This window comes from Talpa occidentalis, unplaced genomic scaffold, assembly GCF_014898055.3.
Source record: "Talpa occidentalis isolate TD23 unplaced genomic scaffold, MPIMG_talOcc4v2.1 talOcc4.16, whole genome shotgun sequence".
Lineage (NCBI taxonomy): Eukaryota > Metazoa > Chordata > Mammalia > Eulipotyphla > Talpidae > Talpa > Talpa occidentalis.
The window spans coordinates 69,130,734-69,154,564 of record NW_023601653.1 but is presented as its reverse complement, the minus strand read 5'-3'; the positions used below and the strand labels follow the sequence as shown (position 1 = coordinate 69,154,564).

The window sequence follows — 23,831 nt, the reverse complement described above, 5'->3', positions numbered from 1 at the left end:
ACCAGAGAGAGGAAAATGTATCTCCGGGATCTTCCCCATGTGATGAAGGATAGCTCTAGGGATGAGACATGAGACATGTCAGAGGGATCCTAGAAATTGGAACCTTAGATCAAAACATCCTTGGATCAGTAGATTGAAACCCAGGCCCCCTTTGGTGCAGGGCAAGGGATCATCTGTCTGGGAGTGAGAGGTACCCAGCTTCCTTCTCCTGCCTGCTCTGTGTTTCCCACAGATTCAGAGGCATGTGGGCAGGTGGGTTCTCTTCATCCCATTTCATTCCAAGGCACTGATTTTTACCCATTATATTAACAGCTCTGTAGCATGTGCTTGAATGTGTACCTGGTTTCATATTACAACAGCTTTTGTTGATACTTTATGGTATGAGAGGCCATGTTAGGAAACTATACTAGGATATGTGGAAGAATCAAATAATTTCTGAAAATATTGAGATGAAATATATTTTGATCCCAGGGCCCAAAGACGGCCCTGGACTCCAGAGCTTATACATATCAGCTGTTGGAATCTCTGCAGTAGAAGGATCTCAGCACCCCCCAGTCCAGCCTCAGTCCTTGTCCATTTCCAGAGCCTCCGGGACAGCCTGTCAGAGTCACGGGGGATGATTATGATGATGTTGAAGAGTTTCCTGTTCCTGAAATTCCTACTTCCCCAGGAATGAGTAGGCATTATTTTTGCCCAGAGGAGAACGGTGGTGCATGGAATTCCCAGCCAGGTGAGTGTCAGCTCTGTCTCCAGTAGCCTCATTTCCTTGTCTGGGGGAGGATGAATTTGGACTTGTCAATAGTCAGTTGACCTTTACTATCAACACCTGGGGCCCTCTAGACCTGGCTGAGGTGTCTCTTGGATATTGTCTATTTCATCTCTTCTGAGAGGAGACACATACTGTGTTCTCATGTCCATTTCCTCCATCATGTTGATACAGACATTCCTGTATGAGGACAGAGGCTTTATTCTCATTTCTTCGCACCGCAAATTGAGAAACATGATCTGACAATATATTTGGAGGCCTTTTTGATTGTAGGACTTAATCTCGAAAGTTCTGATAGCAGTGTAAATTAAAATTGAAATCTAAAAAAATTTGTTTGGGGGAAACATATAATCATTAGTTTAAATTTGGGGTTGACTGTTATTAATGAAGATGTTCAAAGGCCCTAATTGGAGTGATAAAATCACAACTATGGAATGAATCAAAGTGATAATTTTCTTGCATTGTTTCAGTTGGCAGATGAAAACACCTTCCTACGACTAGGCCTCAGCTTATGTGTGAGCACCTGGGGCCTAGGGAGCAGGAGGCCGTGGGATGTGGTTGAGCTGTTCCCTTTTTTCCTCTGACAGAGAACCCAGATTGATCTCCTGAATATATCTGGGTCTGGCTAGGGCTGGTAGGGATGGGTATTCCTCAGTCACCTATATGAGGAATCTAGGGGAGTCACCTTCTGCCCCCATTCCTATGAAATCAGACCACATGGGTGTGAGAGTTTTCACTCTAATCTCCACTCCTCACCATTATTGCCCCAATGCCTTGCAGTTGTCAAGAGCAAAACATAACTTTGCACAGAGTAACTGAGTGGAAGAAGCAGCTTTAGCCTTTCAGAGAGCTGCTGGGTCCCACAGATACTCTGTAGTCTTTGTGCACTTGTCTACTTCTACCAAAGATTTTGTTTATTGTCACCACTGAAAGGAGATTTTCCTTCACCTTGCAGGTCTCTCTCTGCAGTCTCCTGGAGGAGCTGTCATCTCTGGCATGGGAGAGAGTAGACTCCCACTGTTCCTGAGACAGGAAGACCCTGGGTATGATGATGTTGAGCTTAGCACCGCATAGTACCACTTTTGGATCAAATAAATCTTCAGTGACTCCTCTGTAATAGTTTCCCCAATAAATGAGAATTCTGTCTTCTTCATTACTGCAGAAGTTTTACTTGGGCCTGTGATGAAAGGACAATCTTCATAATTAGCACCCTGAGTGTCAAGGACAAATGTTGTTAAGAATCCAGATACATTGACCCCACTGACTTTGGAAAATTCAGTCTCCAATCACATCCCACCCCTATGTGAAATCCCCATTGATATAGCCATGTATCGTGGCCCTCATCCAACACTCTTGCCTCCTTTAGTGTAGAGAATGTCATACTTTCTGGAACAGGATAAAAACTGAAATCTGACCCTGAGTCAGTAAGATACACCAGAAACACTTAGCTAAATATTCCAGAAGATGCCACGACTCCTTTGCTAAAACCCAGAAGAGAGAGTCACAGTGAATGGGGTGGGTCAGGCAGGAGGGAAATGGTTGCAGCTCTTCTAATTTTGCCAACAGGTTTATGGACTATCAGTGTCAAAAATCTACTCATTACAACGCCCTTTCCCTTCCCTTGTTATTCTCAAGCATCCCCAATCTCCCCTTTCTCCATGAAATTGCACATCCTGGTGTTCATAAATCCTGATATTTTCCACCCTTTTCCATTAACAAGTCTTTTGTATTCCCTGCTCTGACTACATTTACTAAAGCCCATGACAATCGAACTTCACCATTATAAACCCTTTTGAGTAGCTGTATTTCTTCCCATTCCCAATCATCCTCACCTATTTACTTCAGTTGCATCAAGAGAGAGAGTTGGCGGGTAGAGGGAGGTAGAACTAGAGGGAGGGAAGCTGGCAAGTCAAACAATGAAATTCTTCTGTTTGGAAACACTGGGTGGGGGAGAGACAGTCAGGCACCTTTCGTTAATTTAGCTTTTCTGGGGCCTCCCAGGTGGCGCAGCGGTTGAGCGCTGGGTTGCGAAGCTGCCCGCGGCTGCAGCGCCGGTTCGATCCCCAGCTGCTCCCCGGCCACCAGAGGAGGGTCCCACGTGGCGTGCAGACCTCTCCTGCCGCCCGCTGCTCCCCTCAGCAGTGTACTTCGGTCCTTCTGCCTGCTCTGCTCCCCGCTCTGGCTCTGGTGAATTCTCTCACCCTCCCGCGCTTCTGACTGTACCCAGTGCATGTATAAACAAAACAAACAAACAAACAAACTAAATAAATAAAAAAAGCATGCCTCTATTAAAAAAAAAAATTTAGCTTTTCTGTGTCCACTTTGGGGACGGATGACACCTGGTGTCAGAAAACATCGCCTCTCATATAAGGAAACATTTCAAGTCGAGCATCTAATTGGTGTTTGAGCCTCAGAAAGTTTCCATTTATGGAGTGTTTGATGCGGGTACGATGTTCAACAGGGTTTCTATTGGCTCCCGGAAGATGGCAAAGTCAGGGGGTGGGACTATATAAACCCCTCCTGGGAGTGGGAGCCCCCAGTAAGGACTGAGGTGTTCTTTGTATATTTGGGGAAACTGATTCTGTTACCTGATAGCATGGGGATCAGAACTACCATGAATGGACACGTATTTCTCCCAGGACTTGCTGTTCTCCTCTCCACTGTCCTAGCGAGTGCCCAAGGTAAGCAGAGCCTCCCTCCCTAAGATCAGCAGAGATGCTGGATCATTCTCAGGCTCTGGAGTGGTGAGCCCTGGGATTGCAAAGGCAACTCCTCTCTGTTGACCCCTTGGTTTTGACCAAATGTCATCTTTAGTGTAGTGAAAATTCATTTATCTCCTGCGGGTGCTCTGCTTTTCTATTTAGGCTGTGAGATGTTGCCCAGATTCGAAGCTTGTTGTCAGGTTGACCAGAATCTGTGTTCAGTCCTCTTCAATATCAAATGAACACAATGAAAATGTTTGATGACTTCCCAGTTTTCCTCTAGTGGATTATGACTGAGTGACATCCTGAGGCTGCATCTCTGAGATTCCTTCCTGTTCCCAGTACTGTGGGTGGGTAGGATTTTGGGTTTCTGCTCTGTTAGCCTAAGGAGGAGACAGAGAGAGAAAGAGACGAGAGAGGAGAGAGCAGATAGGAGAGAGGGGAGACGTAAGAGGAGAGGGATAGAGGGGGAGAGAGAGAGGTGCGTATAAGGGGAGTTTGAAGAGCATGTGAAGGGTGTATGTGTGCACAGGAGCATGTCTACCAGTGGACGTGAACTTTCTAGAAAGAGTCCAAAGAATCACACTCTAAGGCAGAAGGCAGGATTTGTGGTGAAGTGGTGGTGGTAGTGATGTGTGTGTACATGTCTGTGATGAGGGCAGATATGGATACTTTTAAAGAAAAACCTCCCAATAGAAACTTTAATTACCCCCCCCAGCTACCTCTGCACCTGCAATCCAAACCTCCTTGTACTTTGCTTTTTTCTTCCCCACAAACCCACAGCTCAAATGTTTTTCTGCTTTACTATCATCTCCCCCAACACTGGGTGCTGGCAGGACTCTGTCTCCCTACCTGTGGTGTTTCACTTTCGACATGTTGGCTCCATGGTCCTTTACTCCAGGGGCAACATAAAAACCGATGAAAATGTGGGTGTCCCTAGGGGCACAGAGGTAAGCACTGGAGGCAGAAAGATGTGGCCTGTGAGACCAGGATGGGCCCCTCTTGACCAGTGTTTCCCGTCCCAGTGGAACTTGATCATGTCTGTGACATCCTAAGGATCTGCTATTGAGGAAGAGCCTTGAGCTTGGAATATTCTTAGGTGGGTTTCTCCCTGTAGCCCCCCAGACCCTGTATGACATCTGCTCATCCCTTGGCCCCTGACCAGGAGAGTCCAATGTATCAGGGTTGAGCCTTGAGGTAGCAATGATCTGGCACATCCTATTCAGCCAGTCTCTCAGGTGTGGGACTTGGGCCTGCCTGCTCTAGATGCTCCTCCCTTTCCACCCCTTCCTGGTTCCTTGTCCCTGTGGCAAGGGCATTCTGGGAACTCAGAATTCAGCTGAGAGCCTGGATATTTTGGTAGCTCAGCACCCAAAAGAATAAAGGAATAACCATTCTGCCTTGCAAGAGTTTTGACATAGCTCTTTGGCCTCCTGCCCTGCACAGCACGTGCACTGGGCAAATATTTGCTAGAAGACATGCTCTATGGAAGTGTCCCTCAGGTCTCCTATTTCACACTCCAGCACCAGCGCTTACTTTAAGTTGGTCATGGAATGGAGAATAAAACCTACAACTGCCCCATTTTTCATTTTAGTGGAGACTCTAGGTTTTATTCTCTATTTCATCTTACTTAAATTTCAATACTGACACATTATTTACCTTCTCAATGTTCTCTGTCTCTCTTTTTTTCGTATATAAAATGGAGGAAATAATGGTATAGTAACTGTATTTGATAGAAAAATCAGATCTGACTGAGTGTTTTCAGCTCAGTAATATAACCTGATTCTATCCGTGGTGGGGTTAGAGATACATTATATTTCCTCCTAAACACTGAATAACTCCAAATTTTGAATAATAGCAATTCCTGACATGAAGTTCAAGTAGAGATTATATTGTTTCGGGGATTAAGCAGATGTATGATGCCCAGTGTCTCTGGGCACCATCTGACACCATCTGACACCATCTCTAATGTGAGGTGGCCCCATCTACTCAAAGAGAAGTTCATTCTGGGGGGCTCCCTGGTGGTACAAGCATTTAAGATGCAATCTATGAAGCTGTCTGCAGCCACTTGCAGCACAAGTTCCATCTCCAGCCAGGGAGCTACCCACATGGTGCAGCAGACCTCTCCTGTCTCACCCGCTGCTCCTCTCAGCAGTGTATTTCAGTCAGTCTGCCTGTTCTGCTCCCTACTCTGTCTCTGGTGCATCCTCTCACCCCCCACAACTCTGGCTTGTACCCCAGTTCTTGTATGCATAAATAAACAAATCTTTAAAAAAAGGGAGAAGTTCATTCTGGAGCCTAGAATCATAAATGAAATATTCTGGGTAAATCATGGCCTGTCTCAAGGTCCATCATTTTTCAGCTGTGAGTGACTATAGCAAGAACAGCTCTTACTGGAACGGGACTCCTGGCTGCCTCCAGAGGATTCTGATAAGCTCACAACAATTCCCTTTAATTCAGTAACACAGAAATGGGTATGATTTATAAGGAGCCCACCAGCTATTAGCCCTCTATAGCCACTCTGCACTCATTTAATTGCTCAAGGCAGAGAGTCTGACATCTCTAGATATCTTCCTCAGATGCCCCAGAACTCTACATCAGGGTTAACTCTGATAGGACCTGGTAACACCTGCTCTCTGAGACTGCTCACTAGTTGTTTTCAGCTCCACTTCTCCTGCTTTTTCCTATTTTCAAATCTATTGTACAGCTGGCTGCTGTAGGAAACCAGGTCTGTCCCAGCACAAACACTGAGTCTCTACCAGAGGGCCCTGCAGACTCAGAGGATATTTTCGCCAGCTGGTCAGGTGAGGGCCCCCCTCGCCCCAAGATCAGGAAAGCCTTCTTCTCCCTGGTTGCATGCGCCCTTGACCTGATTTTCCTCCTCAGACAGCACAGAGCTCCGCCTGGTGGACGGAGGCCATCGCTGCGCCGGCAGAGTAGAGATTCTTTACCAGGGCTCCTGGGCCTCTGTCTGTGATCACGACTGGGACCTGCGTGATGCCCACGTGGTGTGCAGACAGATGGGCTGTGGAGAGGCCCTCAGTGCCACAGTCTCTGGTCACTTCGGAGAGGGATCATGGTCCATCTGGCTGCGAAGGCCTCGATGCACAGGAAAGGAGTCCCACGTGTTGGAGTGCCCATCTGAGGGCTGGTGGCAGTATGTCTGCTCTGATCGCAAGGATGCAGGAGTCATCTGCTCAGGTATGGTCAGTGCATTTTCAGGGGCTGAGGGAATGGAGGCTGGTGTTGGTTGGGACAGCAGAGAAAGATGGGTCAGAGAGGTCTGAGACACATCCCCTCTCTCCATAGTCCCAAGGGCACAAAGCTTCTGTGAATGAGGTGTGTCCTTTACTCCTAAAGAAATGCTAATCTGTCCTTCTGCTTTGGTCTTACCTGACAAAACAACTTAATCTATTATCATCTTGATTGAAGCCAATCTTCATGATTCTTTTATAATTTACTTTTTGTAAGAGTAAACTTATGTAAATCCCCACACTAACTCCTCTTGTTCAGTGAGACAATTAGTGGGAGGAACAGAATGAGGATGCACTTTCCCTTAATAGTATTATTAATAGGTTAATAGCTTCTGTATTAATAGTGAGTACGGTCTTGTACTGGATTAGTAAGAGCAGAGACACAGGGGTATCACTGAACAAATCAGAGAATTGTATGGATTTGTGCCAAAATTCAGGTTTCCTTTCTAAACTTAAGCATAAATATTCATCGTTCTTTTGCCAGTAAAACCAAAAAGCTGTGGATGAAATACTTTGGGTCATAGATTTTCATTCATTGTTACTGGAAAAGACACTCTATTTTCTTTCCAAACACTTGTATAAACTCAATCTTTGGAAGTTAAGTAGCCATGCAATGACAAGTCAATAGTGGAGGAAATAATATGCTAATTTGTGTGCTTTATGGAATGAGATTATATAGATTAATTTTATTTGATGGCTGAAAAATGTACTTGGGAATTTGAGAAGAATGGGATGAGGGGATAAATATGATTTTCAAAAGAGGAAGCATTTGTTGTAGCTGGGAAGGAGGGAAATGCTGGGGAGCTGAGAGGACACATAAGGGGTTCCCTGAGCAGTACTGAAGATGCAGCGGTGTGTGGAGGTGCCACCTGTGTGTGAGGACATGGGTGTCTTTACAACAAGAGGCCAGACAAAGACGTATCTGACCACAACTTTCATTTTGCCTAAAGTGGGTTTGATTCATGTAAATAAATTGACATCTGAAGCTGCAGCTCCCCTTGCACTGTGCTGTCCAGGTGTCTCCTAATCTTTTCAAAAACTTTCCTGTCTACTGGTTATTTTTCCTCTACTTGAAGTAAAGTCCTAAAGAGATAAGAACATTGATTTATTATAATTCACATTCCCAGCACTGAGACAAGTTTCTAGAAATTGTCAAACTCTGAAATGACAATTGTATTTTGAATCAAACAATATGAAGGGGCATCTCAATATGACCTCTCTCTATCCAGGTAGCAAACCTGTGCTGAGTTTGGAGATGCCTCCTCTGAAAATTCCCTTGTCTCTCTTTCATCATTTCTCAATCAGAGGCTTAATCTTGGCCCATTTCTGGACTCCCCATGACCCACTCTCCTTGCCCTTTGCTGTCCTTGAGGGGAAGGTCACCATGACCACCTCTAGCTTTCAAGGTGCAGGGCAGCCCTATTGTCCCAAGGTGGAGGATGAGTTTTATCTTCAAAGAAGATCCCTCATCTTCGTGGCTCCCAGGTGGCCAAATGCCATACCCAGGGGAGACATTTCCCACATCTCAGGTACCCAGTGCTCATTTCCAACAGGAGAGTTTGAGCCTGGGGGATGGATGAGGACCCGGAAAGATCAGAGGCAGATGAGGCTGCTGATCAGAGGCCCTGAAAGCTGGTTTCGAAGCAGATGAGTCACAGCTGCAGGGAGGACAGAGGAGGCATCTTGGTCAGAGGGGAAGAAATAAGGAAAGAAATGTCGTGAAAACCAATCTGGTCATTCTTGCTCCCTCGCTTCTCTAGAAAACCTAATCCTAAGGCCATAATAGCGAGAGGAGAATGTCCTCTGACCAAAACAGCCCAAAGCTGAAGCTGAGGTGTGGAAAACTGGGGCTCTCCAGACTCAGGTTTGGATATGGAGATCAGATTCCTCAGGTTTGTTCCGGAAATCCCAGCTATGACTCAGGTGATGTCTTTCTTGCACATGGGCTACATGGGAAAGTGGGGTCACCCCAGTAAAGGAAGAGTAGGGGTGTAGTACCAAGGAGAGAGGGCCAGAGATTTATTAACACTGGGCCTGAAGGAAGATGAGTTGTTATGCAGGAGCCTGGGATGTGAAGCTGCTGTCAGGAGCATGAAACAGTTCCCAAGGCAGCTACATCTGGAGGCCAGAGAATGCCAACTCAGTAATCCTGAACAAGTCACTCCTCTGACAGAACCTCCCTGGGTTGTGCTTCTCGGCCAAAAATAGTGACAAAGTGCGTGAGCATCTCCAGTATTATTTACATATCTTTAAACACATTGATATTCTTAAAAATTTATTTATTTATATATATATTTTACATCATTATTCATTTTTAAACAATGTTTGCTTTCCCCTCTCTACCCTTCCAGGTGTAGTCCCCATAGAGTTTCCCCTACCAGTTCATCTGTGCACCATCACCAAAATCCCCTGTGCTCCTCCCTCCCTTTGATCTCTCTCCCCCCACTCCTGTGCAGGATGTCTCTGGTTTGTAACTGTCTGTTTGTTTTTGTTTTGTTGTATTGTGTTTTGTATTGGTGTGAATTTTTCCCCCATGTCTTAGTTTGTTCCCTTATATTCCTCTGACTCCCTTATATTCCTTCTAACTCCATCCATGTTGCTACAAATAGCATTAGTCCATTGCGTATATATCTTCTTCATCCGGCCATCCATTTTTGGGCATTTGTGTTGTTTCCAGGTTTTACCTATTGTAAAAAGTGCTGCAATAAACATAGGAGTGCAGGTATTCTTTTGAATCAATGTTTTTGTGTCCTTTGGGTAGATCCCTAGGAGTGGAATTGCTGGGTCATATGGTAGCTCCATTTTTAGTAGACTGAGGAACCTCCAGACAGCTTTCCATAGTAGTTGGACCAGTTTGTGCTTCCACCAGCAATGTAGGAGAGTTCCTTTTCAGCACATCCTCACCAACATTTGTTTTTTCTACTTTTTTTGATATGTGCCATTCTCACTGGTGTTTGGTGGTATCTCATTGTGGTTTTGATTAGCATTTCCATGATTATAAGGGATGTGGAACATTTTTTCAAATGCCAGTTGGCCATTTGCGTTTCCTCTTTGGAGAATTGTCTTTTAGGTTCTCCTGCCCATCTCTTGACTGGATTGTTTACTTGGTTTTTGTTGAGTCATGTGTGTTCTTTGTATATCTTTGTGATCAGTCACTTATCAGCTGTATGGAGCACAAAGATTTTTTTCCCAATCAGTGGGGTGTCTCTTTGTTTGGTTAATGTCTCATTAACATTTATCATAAAAGTGCCATACATTTTTTGGTGTGGGTCTGGGTGCCTCTGATCCTTCTGATTGAGGTACCAGTGTGTCTGCATCTCTTCATATTTATGACCCAGATGTGAGCCCAATTCTCTACAGTGCACATTGCAAATATAAGGGGGCTTTGTTACCTTCAGTTTTCCTTATGTTGGTTCTTTGGGATTGTGTGAGGTTAGGTTATATGTATTAATTCCAACTTCAGTGTCCAGTGTCCGTTGGTAAAATTCCCTCCCCCACCCCCTGCCATTTCAACTACTTATGCAGATTTTTAAAACTTTATCCTGACCTTTTTTAAAGATCAGATCATTAGCAATGATATCCAATAAACAGACAAGGAGCTGGACAGGAGCTATCAGTAAGAGTCCAGTCTTCACCCTGACATTTCACCCACTCTCTCAGAGGGACCTGTCAACTAGTCAACTAGGAATGAGCTCCACATCAGCCAGGCTCTTCCCTGGACCTCAGTTGTGTAGAAATGGTATGTACACTCCAATAAATACACAAAGACAGCAAAGTATTAGGTGTTTTCATTTAGTGACCTAAATTCTATTTACCTTGGATGAACATCGATGGAATTATTGGAATATTAAAACACTACTTCTCACTAAAATATGAGTCTTCCCCACGAATTAAAATGTTCCTTTCAAACTCATGCCATTTCCTGTAGCATTGATGGAGCTGGAAGGGATTGTGCTAGGGAAATAATTCAGAAGGAAAAAGATAAATATCTGATGGCTTCACTTACATGTGGAATATAGAGAAACCATAAAAAGGGTCACAGAAATGAGGCAACTTGCAAGCTGACCATAGATCTGAGGCCACAGAATGAGGGGACGAGAGAGGGGTGAAAAAAGGGGAGGGAAGAGCACAAGAGACTATGTGATGGTGCACGGGTGAATCGGTGGTGGAACTGCAAAGTTTGCACCTGAGCGGAGAAATCAGATAACTTCCAAAAATGAAGAATGGTGTAAGAAAATGGATAGTTAAATTTTGTAAATTTAAAAAACCCAAAACATGCATAAATAAAATGTCCTTATCGAGTCATTGATGAGTGAAAGGATTTCTGTCACATCACAGAGATGAATGACTTTAAATCAGTAGGTCAGCATTGGAAGGCATGCTGGAAAAGATCATGTTAATAAGAAAACCCTAGAATTAGTTTTCCTTACAGTCAATTTTTTTTTCAAAATGTATACAATTTAGGGCTTCCCCGGTGGCGCAGCGGTTGAGCGCTGGGTTGCGAAGCTGCCCACAGCCTCTGCAGCGCCGGTTCGATCCCCGGTCACTGGGCGAGGGTCCCACATGGTGCGCAGATCTCTCCTACCGCCTGCTGCTCCCCTAAGCAGTGTATTTCGTCAGTCTGCCTGTTCTGCTCTCCACTCTGTCTCTGGTGAATTCTCTCACCCTCCAGTGCTTCTGTCTGTACCCAGTGCTTGTAAAAATAAATAAATAAATCTTTTTAAAAAAATGTATACAATTTATTTTTTGCCCCAATTTTTCTGCTTTGCTTCTTATAGATGTTTAATTGTTATAAATTTGTTTTAAGATTAATATCAAGTGTAAGTATGATTTTATTATATTTAAAATCTATCTCTAAGTTTTCAACATTATTTGCTGAATAATGTAGCTTCTTCAATGATTTAAAATATTCTCTTTACAAATACTAAATTGCTGTGTGCATTTTTGAGATGATTAGATATTTTATATTCATTCCTTCCCACCCTTGTCTATTGTTATGTTTCGATATCTAATCCCTTCACATCTACCTTTGATTTCATAAGTTTCCTGCAGTTTCTTCCACGTGAGTTTTAAAATCAATTAGAAAATGAATATGAATTAACAGTAATTTTCTTCAGAAGGCTCTATCTTGATTTGTTTGAGAACTTATTCAACATATATTTGAGTATCTAATAGATGTCAGATTAAGTAACATAGTACATAAGAATATTTCTTTCTTACTCTGAGTTTGTCATTTCATGAGCTTAATATTGAAACTAACAACCTGTTATGAGAAAAGTGCTTTAATTAGAATGAGAAGCATGTGGCCAACCTCCCAACTAGCCCACATTGGGGGTCCTACCCTGCGTGTCTATGGAGGATGAAAATGGGTCAGAAATAAAAGACACGCTATGATCTCACCAGTCACATTCATGTAAGTGAACCCGCTTGTCCTTAAATTCTTTAATGTTAAATTCTTTAACATTCATCTGTGCACAGCCTCTTCCACATCATGTTACCTAAGAAATTCTTGGAATTTCTTGCCATCAAAAATTATCAAGAAAATAAAATGTGAAACCATGTATGTGAATATTGATGTCTGTTTCCTCCCTGGAGTATCAGTCTGTGTGTGATTGTCAGCTGTCATGGGCCAGGACTCGTAGATTTCCTAATCCTCAGTCTCTTGAGGACCAGCTCCTGCAACAACAGTGACCAGAATTCTAACCCCAGAAATCTCAGGGTGGCTGTCAGTTCTGGATGACAGGCCTCTAGTCTCTCTAATGCAAGGGCTCTCTTGACTCTGGGCTAGTCCATCTTGGGGCCAAGTCTAATCTCCCACCACAGAGCATGTCCTCAGGTCCTGTAGCTCCCTGACCCCTAGATAAGGATTCACATTTCTAACACTTCAAAGTGTGCATGTTCTTGGGATTTATTTATCAAACTGACCTTGCAAATCCTCTGCTCTTCAGAAACTTGCTCATGAAAATGCAGTTCTGGCTCTGTCAGATTCTCTCTCCATGCTCTGTCCTTAGAGAGAAAGATATTCACACCATTGCCTATATGTGCTGTTTCCAATGCCACTGACAGGCCGTGAGCACTCACTCACTTTTCTCTAGGATTATCTGTGCGTCTGGCTGGAGGGGATGGACACTGCTCAGGGCGAGTGGAAGTGCATTCCAGAGGAGATTGGATTCCAGTGTCTGATGGGAACTTCACATCCCCCACCGCCCAGGTCATCTGTGTAGAGCTGGGGTGCAGCAAGGCTGCACCTGTGCTGGGGGGCATGCCCTTCAGAGAGTCAGATGGACGGGTCTTTGCTGAGGAGTTCCGGTGTGAGGGGAAGGAGCCCATGCTCCGGCTGTGCCCCAGGGTGCCCTGTCCTGGAGGCACCTGCCACCACCTTGGGGCTGTTCACCTTGTCTGCTCAGGTGAGACTCTAGCAGGATTCAACCTCCCTATCTACTATGTTGGGGAAAGAAACATGTGAGGACTGACTGAAATCCTATCTTCTCCTCCCAGAATACACAGAAGTGCGGCTCATGAGCAACGGCAGCTCTCAGTGTGAGGGACAGGTGGAGATGAGTATTTCAGGGCACTGGAGTGTGCTCTGCACCTCCCACTGGAGTCTGGCCAATGCCCATGTTGTGTGTCATCAGCTTGGCTGTGGAGTTGCCCTGTCCACCCTTGAAGGAGCACACTCTAGGGGAGGAGACATCCCGGTCTGGAGGGGCCGATTTCACTGCTCAGGGGCTGAGTCCTCCTTGGGGAACTGCCCTGTGACTGTCCTGGGTGCTCCTGACTGCGGCCCTGGAAACACAGCCTCTGTGATCTGCTCAGGTGAGAGAGGGACACTCCCTGCACTCAGGGTGTTCGGGTCCCTCAGAGCAGGGCGTGTGGGAAAACTGGCTCATGAGTGAAGAGTGGGTTATGGAGATACAAGTATTTGTCAAAATGTGTTTTCTTAATGTTGGTGTTTTATTGTATGAGAAGTACATTTTAATACAGTTTAATTTTTTTTTTTACCAGGTTTCTTTTGTTTCTAGATTAATTCTCTGTGGTCAAAATATATGACTTTTATGACTTTCTCTTAGATTTTCCTTTGAAAACATCTGGAACTCATTTACCATAACATAAAACCAGTGTTGATAAATGGCCTACATGCTCTTAAGAATAATGTGTATTCTTCTGTTTTTGAGGTGAAGATTATACAAATCATACAGTTCAGATTTTCCAAATACCTACTGATAGCTTTTCTCTCAGTTACTAAGACAGATCTTTCACTTTTGTTTTGTGAATACACATTTTTCAATATATGATCTTGAAAGCAATTATTTTGTTTCTCTTCTTTCAATTTCATTTTCATCATTCCTTAATCCCTCACCATAGTTCCCCCTGGCCCATAGCCTTCTTTCTTCTTACTGCCTTGACCCCAAAGGAACAAGTCTTAGTGCTTGTGACTAAAGATGTTCTCAACATCCATGCACAAGTCCTGCAGACACACATTTTAAATTCTCTGTAGGAGAAGCTTAATTGAAGAAAAGCATTCCTTGTTCTTTTTAGGCCTCAGGATAAGTGTCTGGGTTACTATTGCTGTGCTACCAATTTTCCCAAAAACTTAGCGACAGAAAAAAAATCCATTTTATTTTGCTGTGATTTCCGGGTCAGGAATGGGGAAGCTCAGTGGCAGTTCTCTCTGGTGGTTTCACATAGCTGAAGTCATCTGGGCTGAAGTCATGCCAGAGCTGCTTGAATGGGAACCCAGGATGCCCAATGACAAGATGACAGACCCCCTGCCTGTGGCTCTCCCCAAGACAGGCTCAGCAGAGCAGCTCCCCTAAAGCATGTGTCCACAGTGGGGCTGGGGAGGCTGCACGACTTTTCTGTCCTGGTGCAGGGAATCAGCAGTGTTGTCTCCACTGCATCACGTTGCCTAAAAGCAAGTCATGAAGGTCAGTTAAGATGCAAGGGAATGAGGCAAAGATCTCACCCCTCAGTGGACACAGTATCAATAATTTTGTGGATGTATTTTAACAGCACCAGGGTGTATGAAATGTCCCACCTTGATAGTGGATTTTTAGATTCCACATTTCCTTCTTTCTTTTGTGTGCTTAATGATCTAAAACTTCATAAATATGCGACTTAAACCTTGTACCATATCTCTTGTGCCCCTTTCCATGTTGGCTATTGTTTCATCCTGTGCTGTCTTCCTCATTTTCTCCTCCGATCTCCCACTTTACTACTCCTGCTTCCAAATCTCTGCTGAGGTTTTCACAGTCACATCTATAATGTTGAATTGGCAAAGGATCTCAAGGGGAAATAGGCTCAACGCTGCACTTTGCTTCTCTCTGATCATCTGGCTCCAAAATGCTCACTCATTCTCAGTGATTCTCAGTATTTAGCTGAGAAATATTGGTCTTTTGGAGGCACAGCTTCTTACTGAAAGTGAACAGTAAAATAATGATGCCATGAGTGTCTTGTTAGAATGTCCATCTCAGCTCTCTCCACTAGGTTATCATCTAGTTTAATTCAGTTTTCTGCTCTTCAACCCACTAACCCTCTGACCTCACTGCTCTGCAGGAAACCAGACCCAGGTTAAGCCCCTGTGCACCCACTCCCTGTCTCCACCAGCAGTCTCTACAGCCTCAGAGGAGGGCACAGCCAACTGCTCAGGTGAGGGCCTTCCAGGACCAGGAAAGATCCTTCCGGGTTAGATGCCACTTGACCTGACTCTCTTCACAGACAGCACACAGCTCCGCCTGGTCGACGGAGGCCATCCCTGTGCCGGCAGAGTGGAGATTCTTCACCAGGGCTCTTGGGGCACCATCTGTGATGACGGCTGGGACCTGCGTGATGCCCACGTGGTGTGCAGACAGCTGGGCTGTGGGGAGGCCCTCAACGCCACGGTCTCTGCTCACTTCGGTGAGGGATCAGGGCCCATCTGGCTGAAGGAGCTGCAGTGCACAGGAAACGAGTCCCTCCTGTGGCAGTGCCCATCTCAGACCACGGGGCGCCATGACTGCAGGCACAAGGAGGACGCCGGGGTCATCTGCTCAGGTCTACAGTGCACCTTGTCCAGGCTTTGGGGGTATATTGTGTGGGTGTGAGGGAGATACTGAGGACAGAGTCTGAAAGAGAAGAGGGTAGGATGCTTCCTCCTGAGTGTCTGACTCTCTAGCATATATGAGGATTAGGTGTCTCCTTCCTTCCTGTGGCAGCTGAGGGTCTGGTCCTTCCTACTCAGCAACATCTCCTGATAGGGCCATGTCCTACAATTTTCATTTGCAAGCAGGGCTCACTCTTAAGTGTCCTATAATACAGAATTTTGATCCACTGTACTGGTTTCTACTTGCTATAACAAATTTCCACATATTAGTGGTTAAAGCAACTTATATTTAACATCATATAGTGTTGTAGTTTAGAAGTCCAACACCATCTCACTGGGTTAAAATCAAGGTGTGAGCAGGGCTGTATCACTTCTAGCCCTGGGAAGGAATCAGTTCCAAGCTTCCAGATTCTGTCTGCACCTGTTGGCTCAGAGCCCCCTTCCTTGGTCATCAGACTATAAGTGTTATACATCTCTCACCATTCTCCAGAATCACCTCTTCTCTCTCATCAAAACCACTTTTAGGGACAGTGGGTTCAACATGTAATTACACTTGGCTCACCTGGTTAATCCTAATGTTCAGGTTCATCTCACCTTGCCAGGTTTTTTCTTAATCCCATCTGTACAGTCTCTTTCCGTGCAAGGTAACATATTCACATGTAAGCAATGATAGTAACAGGTTCCAGGGATCAGGATGCAGACATCTGTGGGGCATTATTCTGCCCCCGGCCCAGCACACCTGCTTTCTCAGATTCTGTAGTTTGTCAGGAAGCAACATCCAGCATTCTTTCCCTGCTGAGGGCCCAGAGCACTGAGTGGGGTGCTCATGGTGCTCTGTCTCCCCCTTTCTCTTTCAGAGTTCCTTTCCCTCAGGGTGGTGAGCGAGGACCAGGACTGTGCTGGGTGGCTGGAAGTTTTCTACAACGGGACCTGGGGCAGTGTGTGCAGCAGCCCCATGGAAGCCGTGACCTTGTCTGTGATCTGCAGACAGCTTGGCTGTGGGGACAGCGGGACCCTCAACTCTTTGGTTGCTGTTAGGGAAGGGTCTAGACCCCGGTGGGTAGATGGAATCCAGTGTAGGAAAACTGATACATCTCTCTGGCAGTGTCCTTCTGAACCTTGGAAATACAATTCGTGCTTTTCAGGAGAGGAAGCTTCTATCACGTGTGCAGGTGACTGTTGTATGTGTCAGTCATCACCCGTACGCTGTCGCTAGTGATGTTTATTTTCAAATCTAGCTTATGAGTTTAAGTTAAGTTTAAAATGAAGTTGGATAATTATTTATCCAATAAGTTCCAATCCTGTTTCAGAGGAAAATATAAGGAAACTTATACGGATAGCATTACATGCGGAAAATACCAGATCTATTATCTTGAACCTGTGTGGAGTGTGAATAATCTCTGGTCAACTCCAAGGGAATGGCTAGTGAATCAGGACTAGCTAAATGCTATGCTGAACACCTTGAAATAAGTCAGACCCAGGTCCTCATGCTCTGTCTCATATGTTCCTGTATTTTTGCATCTAAATGCATCTGTACTCATCAGATTCCTGGTCCAGAGAGTAAACCATGTCTTGTAGAATCAAAATTACACTCCAGGTCAGAGGACAGAGAAACAAGAATATATAACCTATGCCTTCATGGAGCAGAAAATCCCAGGTTGAAAACTCTCCATGAGGAATAGGAAGTGCTGTGGAAGGTGTACATGAGGCCAGGGAAGAAGTCCTGCTTTGATGTAGATGGAGGATGAGCAAGAGTCCTGTCAAGGATGAGGTGGGAAGATGATCCTGGTCAGTGTAATACGGGGTTTTGAGAAAATTCTGTCATGGCAAGAGGAGATGGACGATACGGGGAGCATGGCAGGGCACCCTGGAAGGCAGAGCAGAGTAGAGCAGAGACTTCTCAGCCTCTCGTGGGCAGGTACAAGGAAACAGTTCTGTCAAAGAGGAATTGGTTTGTCCTCTTGACTGTCACTGCTGAGAGGGCAGAGACCTTGGGTCTCAGATCTTTCTCTTTGCATTGATCACTTTTTTTTAAAGATTTATTTACTTATGCATATAAGAGCTGGGTATAGGCCAGAGACGTGGGAGGGGGGGTGAGGATTCACCAGAGACAGCTGGGAACAAAACAAGCAGATTGACTGAAATACACTGCTTAGGGGAACAGTGGGAGAGTCAGGAGAGCTCTGCTGCACCATGTGGGTAGCTCCCTGGCAAGGGATGGAACTCATGCTGCAGTGGCTGTGGATAGCTTCATAGGTTGCATCTTAACCCCTTGTGCCACCAGGGAGTCTCACTGCACTGATCACATTTAGAGGATATCAGAATCCCAGTTTTCTTGGTTGATCTGTTATGTAATTTTTCCTTCAAAGTGTATAAATGGAGAGTTGAATATGAATTATTTCTGTGATTCTAGAGGTATTTCATAAATACCTTCTTTTTAGTACCACAGACAACTGATACGGTTTTATACTTGTTATAATAGTTTACTCACAAATCATAATTTAAAGAACTACACTTCACTAGATTTTAGTCATTTGCTCATTTAGCGAGATTGACCAAGCTCCTCTCCCCAGCCCTTACCGAAGTTTCTACACCACATGTGTTAAATGAAGGCCTTGCGGCACAGGCACTGAGCTGACTGCAGGAGCTCAGATATGAGTCAGATGTGCAGGGTCTTTCCTCTGTGTGTGTGTGTGTGTGTGTGTGTGTGTGTGTGTTAGTTGTGGGACATGGAGAGTAATAGACAAGACAAAGGTATAATAATTTCAGCTCCTGATGAGGGTGAATATCCAGGGAGTCCCAGCCACTCACCCAATAGAATAATTAAGAAGCCCGTGTGTCCCCTTGTCATTTGGACTGAAGCAGGTGACCTAGTTTGGGAGCAAAACTCCTGTGGCTGACCCAGCATTACTCCTTTGCTTTGCAGAAAAGAGACCCAAGAGCTGTCCTAATGCAGCCCCCTGCACAGGTACATCAGTCCCTCCTAGCTCCCCGGCAGCCTATGGGTCTCCTCCTCCAGCAGGGCCCTAACAGGGAGCTGCTGGCCTTGCAGACAGGGAAAAGCTGCGCCTGCGGGGAGGAGACAGCGCGTGCTCGGGCCGCGTGGAGGTGTGGCACGCGGGGGCGTGGGGCACGGTGTGCGACGACTCCTGGAGCCTGGCCGAGGCCCACGTGGTGTGCAGGCAGCTGGGCTGTGGCTCAGCGCTGGACGCCCCGCGGGCGGCGGCCTTTGGCCCTGGAAATGGCAGCATCTGGCTGGACGAGGTGCGGTGCAGGGGCGGGGAGTCCTCCCTGTGGGACTGCGCTGCAGCTCCGTGGGGGCAGAGCGACTGCAAGCACGAGGAGGACGCGGGAGTGAAGTGCTCGGGTGAGTGGGCAACCCTGTTGGGGGCGGAAGACGGCATATGTGCTGGCATCTCGGGGCTCTTCCTGGGCCTGGCAACTGGCACCTCTTGCCTGATGCCTTGGAAGCTGTGAGAGAACAAGGTGCCAGAGTGGTAGGTATGACCTGGGGTTTTCCCACCCAGCTCAGTAGTTGACCCCTCTCTCACCTTCTCTCCAGGTGAGAGGACAAGAATCCCCCCCACCCTCGGAAGTAAGTGACTCTTCTTCTCTGAGTCATAGATAGAGGTGACACCCTCATTTTCAGGGCTCTGCACACTGGCATCTACACAACACTGGAAAATTGGACATATCAGTGCAGGAAAGGCCCATGCTCAGGCACTACAGTCCTGTTAACTCTGGCAGCTCTAAAGACCCCAAAACTTCATCCAGTTCACTTTATAAAAACCCCTTAGAAACAGATGCAGAAGACAGCTGGCACATCTCAGGGCAGGATCTGTATGAGCACATCTTGGGTCCAGGCCCAGGCATTGGATCTGAGTGCTAACTTCATGGATGAGGACTCAGTGGATGAGCAAGACAAGGGCGGGTGGGGAATGGACCTACAACCCTCTCTTAACCTCACATCCACTTCTGTCCTCAGCCAGCAGATCAGACTCAGCTCCAGGCCTGGGCATCTTCTCCCTGCCCGGGGTCCTCTGCATGGTCTTGGGGGCCCTTCTCTTCCTGGTCCTGGTCATCCTGGGGATTCAGCTGCACAGAAGGAGAGCAGAGCACCAAGGTGGGCCATGGGGATGCTAAAGGGAATTCGTGGGAAGGTGTTGAGGCAGTTATGATACCAAGGAAAGTGCCCCAGTATTCTCTCCACCCTCACAGTCTAGCAAATAGCACCTTCTCTACAATAGACTTCAAGATTCGAGAAAGCTAAATCCTTGGTTAAATGTAAAACCTCTCAAAAATTATGACTTACTATGGAAACAATGTCATTGGGATTTGAGTATAGGATCACAATCAGTGTCATGAAAGCTGTCTCTGTCTCACAAAGCTCAGGAAGGGGCTCTGGCAGCCCAGAAGGCACCCCCTGTTATGGGCACGGGAGAGCGCCATGTGCCTTGCCTGTTGTATAGGGACTGTCTCCAGGACTTTTCTCTGAACTTGTGCCATTTTCTGCAGACTCACCTGCTTTCGAAGATGTCATAGATGAGGCCTTGTACCAGGAGATTGATAACTATGCTCTACCAGAAAAGGAGGAACTTTTGGACAGCCCAGGTTGGTCTCATGCCCTCCCTGCTGTTCCTGAGCTGACCATGGGTTCCCTTCACATTTATAGACTCAACCTCTCAGCTTCCTCCCAAGGCAGGTGCTCCCAACCCTCTCCCTGCAACTCTGAAGCCTCAAGATTTCTTTTGAACCTTGACACCGGCAAACGTTTTCTGTCTGTGATATTCTTCCCCCACCAGGAAACCTGTCTGATGACTCAGCTACTAAGTTGCCATATTATACAAGAGATGATGAGAAGGGAGACCCTGGATCTGCCCCAGGTAAGAGACACACGTTTTCCCTTGGTTTGTGGCGATGAGAAGGAGAAATCTCATCTGAAGAGAACTTCTGTGATGAGGATGGGAGGATTCTCTTCTGTCTTCTTCACAAAAACCTTTTGCTCTCTCTCCATTCTGTCATCTCAGAATCAAAAATATCAGACTCAGTTCTCTGTATCCACAGCTACTTTAATCAGTTGCAGACATGCATTGAATTACTAGAGACTCAAAGGCCATTTTTTCAGTAATATCTAAAATTGACATTCTGAAAATTTCCATGGTAAGCATTGGGAAGTGTGGTTTGCTCAGGAAATGGTATGATATTGGTGGGTCATGTACATTCTGAGACCCCCAAAATTGATTTTGCTAAGCCCTATAAAACATGGGCTGGGGCTCCCTGGTGGCACCAGGGGTTAAGTTGCAGCATTATGAAGCTATCTGCAGCCAATGCAGCATGAATTCGAGCCCCCACCAGGGAGTTAACCCACATGGCACAGCAGACCTCTCTTCTGCTGTGTTCAACCGCTGCTCCCCTCAACAGTGTATTTCAGTAGATCCCCATGTTTGTTCCCCACTCTCTCTCTGGTGAATCCTCTCAGTCCTTGCACCTCTGCCCTGTACCCTGGTTCTTGTATGCATAAATCAAAAAAAGTAAGAAAACATGGACTACTGGTGCTTGTACTTACAGCTACTGGGAGCTCTTATTGACAAGGGACCTGAGAGAGGAGAATGTTCCTCCTGGATCTTTCCTGAACAGTGATGGATAGCTCTTGGGATGAAACTTTAGACATGTCAAAGGGATCCTGGCAATTGGAACCTTAGCTCATAATATCTTTAGATCAGTGAAGTGAAACCCAGACCCCTTTGCTACAGGTCAAGGGATCTCCTGTCTGTGAGTGTGAGGTACCCAGATTCTTTCTCCTTCCTGTTCTGTGTTTTCCACAGTTCAGAGGGATGTGGAAGGTGGGATCTCTTTTCAGTATTCACTACAAGACACTGATTTGTACATAGTATACTTACAGCTCCACAGCATGTGATTGAATGTACTACCTGGCTTCATTTTACAGTAGCTCTTTTTGATGCTTTACAGAATGAGAGGCCATGTTAGGAAAGTACACTAAAATATCTAGAAGAATCAAATAATTTCTGAAAATATTGGATGAAATATATTTTGATCTCAGGGCCCAGAGGCAGCCCTGGATTCTAGAGCTTATACTCATTAGCTGTTGGAATCTCTGCAGTAGAAGGGCCCGAGAACCCCCTAGTCCAGCCTCAGTCCTTGTCCATTTCCAGAGCCTCCAGGACAGCCTGTCAGAGCCACGGGAGATGGTTATGATGATGCTGAAGAGTTTCCTGTTCCTGAAATTCCTACTTCCCGAGGAATGAATAGGAATCATTTTTTCCCAGAAGAGGAAGGTTGTGCTGTGAATTCCCAGCCAGGTGAGTGTCAGCTCTGTCTCCAGTAGCCTCATTTCCTTGTCTGGGGAGAATGAATTTGGATTTATCAAGTTAGTTTATCGTTACTATCAATGTCTGGGGCCTTCTAGACCCGGATAAAGTGTCTCTTGGATGTTGTCTATTTCATCTTTTCTGAGAGGAGACACGTACGGTGTTCTCATGTCCATTTCCTCCATCACCTCGATACAGACATTTTTGTATGAAGGTGTAGGGCAGGAATTGACACAGTGCAGGTTCTCTAAGATCCCATGCAGACTGGGTAAAGTAGGAGTTCTGGAGCCCTCAGGGGTTTTGCAGGTCTTTTATTGGGGTTCACCAGGCATATGGCAGGCAGGGTTGCTGGGGGGCCGAGAGGCTAGCAGGCCTCCCAGCCCCCAGCAGGTCTTCACTCTGTGGGCTCTCCGGCCTTCTCTCGGCTTCTGCTTCTCTTACTTCTCTCTCGGCTTCTGCTTGGCTTCCCCGTGATGCCGCCCTTAAAAGCCCAGTCTCAGCCCAGGTGAATCCCATCTAACTATGCCCACACCCTACCCCAGGTGCCCGCCATCAGGCATACATTCAGGACCGCAAGGATCCATCATCTATCCTGATGGCAGGAGAGCAGAAAAGCCTGACATTTTTTCCTTACCCTACAGAAGAGTAGAGACTTATTATCATTTTTTCATACTCCAAATTGTGAAATATGATCTGACAATAAATTTGGGGGCTTTTTCAGATTGTAGGAATTAATGTGGAAAGTTCTGATAGCAGTGTAAATTCAATTTGAAATCTAGAAAAATTTGTTTGGGGGAACCATATAATCAGTTTAATCATATAATTAGTTTAAATTTGGGGTTGACTATTATTAATGAAGATGTTCAAAGGCCCTAATTGGAATCATAAAATCACAACTATTGAATGAAACATGATAATTTTCTTGCATTGTTTCAGTTGGCAGATAAAAATCACTTTCCTAGGACTAGGCCTCTGTTTAAGTGTGAGCACTTGGGGCCTGGGGAGCAGAAGGCCGTGGGGTGTGGTTGAACTCTCCCTTTTGTACTCTGACTGAGAGACCAGATTGTTCTCCTGAATATTTCTGGGTCTGGGTTGGGCTGGTATTGAGGTGGTATTCCTCAACCCCAAGATTGAGGAATCTAGGGGAGTCATCTCCTGCCCCAATTCCTAAGGAAATCAGACCACAGGGGTGTGAGAGTGTTCACTTTTTCTCCACTCCTCACCGTTATTGCCCCAATGCCTTGCAGCTGTCAAGAGCCAAACATGACTTTGCACAGAGTAGCTGAGTGGAAGAAGCAGCTTTTGCCTTTCAGAGAGTTGCTGGGTGTAGGGTCAGGAAGGACCACTGAGCAGGTTTTCTAATCCAGCAGACCCGGTAAAGGAGGAGTCAGAGTCCTCAGTGGCTTTTTGCAGGCTTTTATTGGGATTTACCCGGTACACAGCAGGCAGGGATGCTGGGGGGCCGGGAGGCTGGCAGGCCTCCCAGCCCCCAGCAAGTCTTCACTCTATCTGGGTTCTCCGGCATTCTCTGCTTCTCTCTTGGCTTCTTCTTGTTCTTGTCTTCTGCTGGTGTTCCCATGATGTCGCCCTTAAAAGCCCAGTCTTAGCCCAGGTGAATCCCATCTACATAGTCCCACACCCTATTCCAGGTGCCCGCCATCAGGCATGCGTTCAGGACTGCAAGAATCCATCATCTAT

General features: G+C 45.9%; 1 protein-coding gene across 1 annotated transcript in view; it reads left to right on the top strand.

Moving 5' to 3' along the window:
* The window catches only part of LOC119247043 (uncharacterized), a 206,390-nt gene that overhangs the window by 104,236 nt on the left and 78,323 nt on the right, over positions 1-23,831 (top strand). Inside the window, 8 exon segments of the mRNA XM_054696783.1 lie at positions 6,355-6,669; positions 12,818-13,129; positions 13,221-13,538; positions 15,279-15,371; positions 15,441-15,755; positions 16,662-16,976; positions 18,731-18,772; positions 18,857-19,171. Of these exon segments, the coding sequence (XP_054552758.1) occupies positions 6,355-6,669; positions 12,818-13,129; positions 13,221-13,538; positions 15,279-15,371; positions 15,441-15,755; positions 16,662-16,976; positions 18,731-18,772; positions 18,857-19,171 (2,025 nt within the window).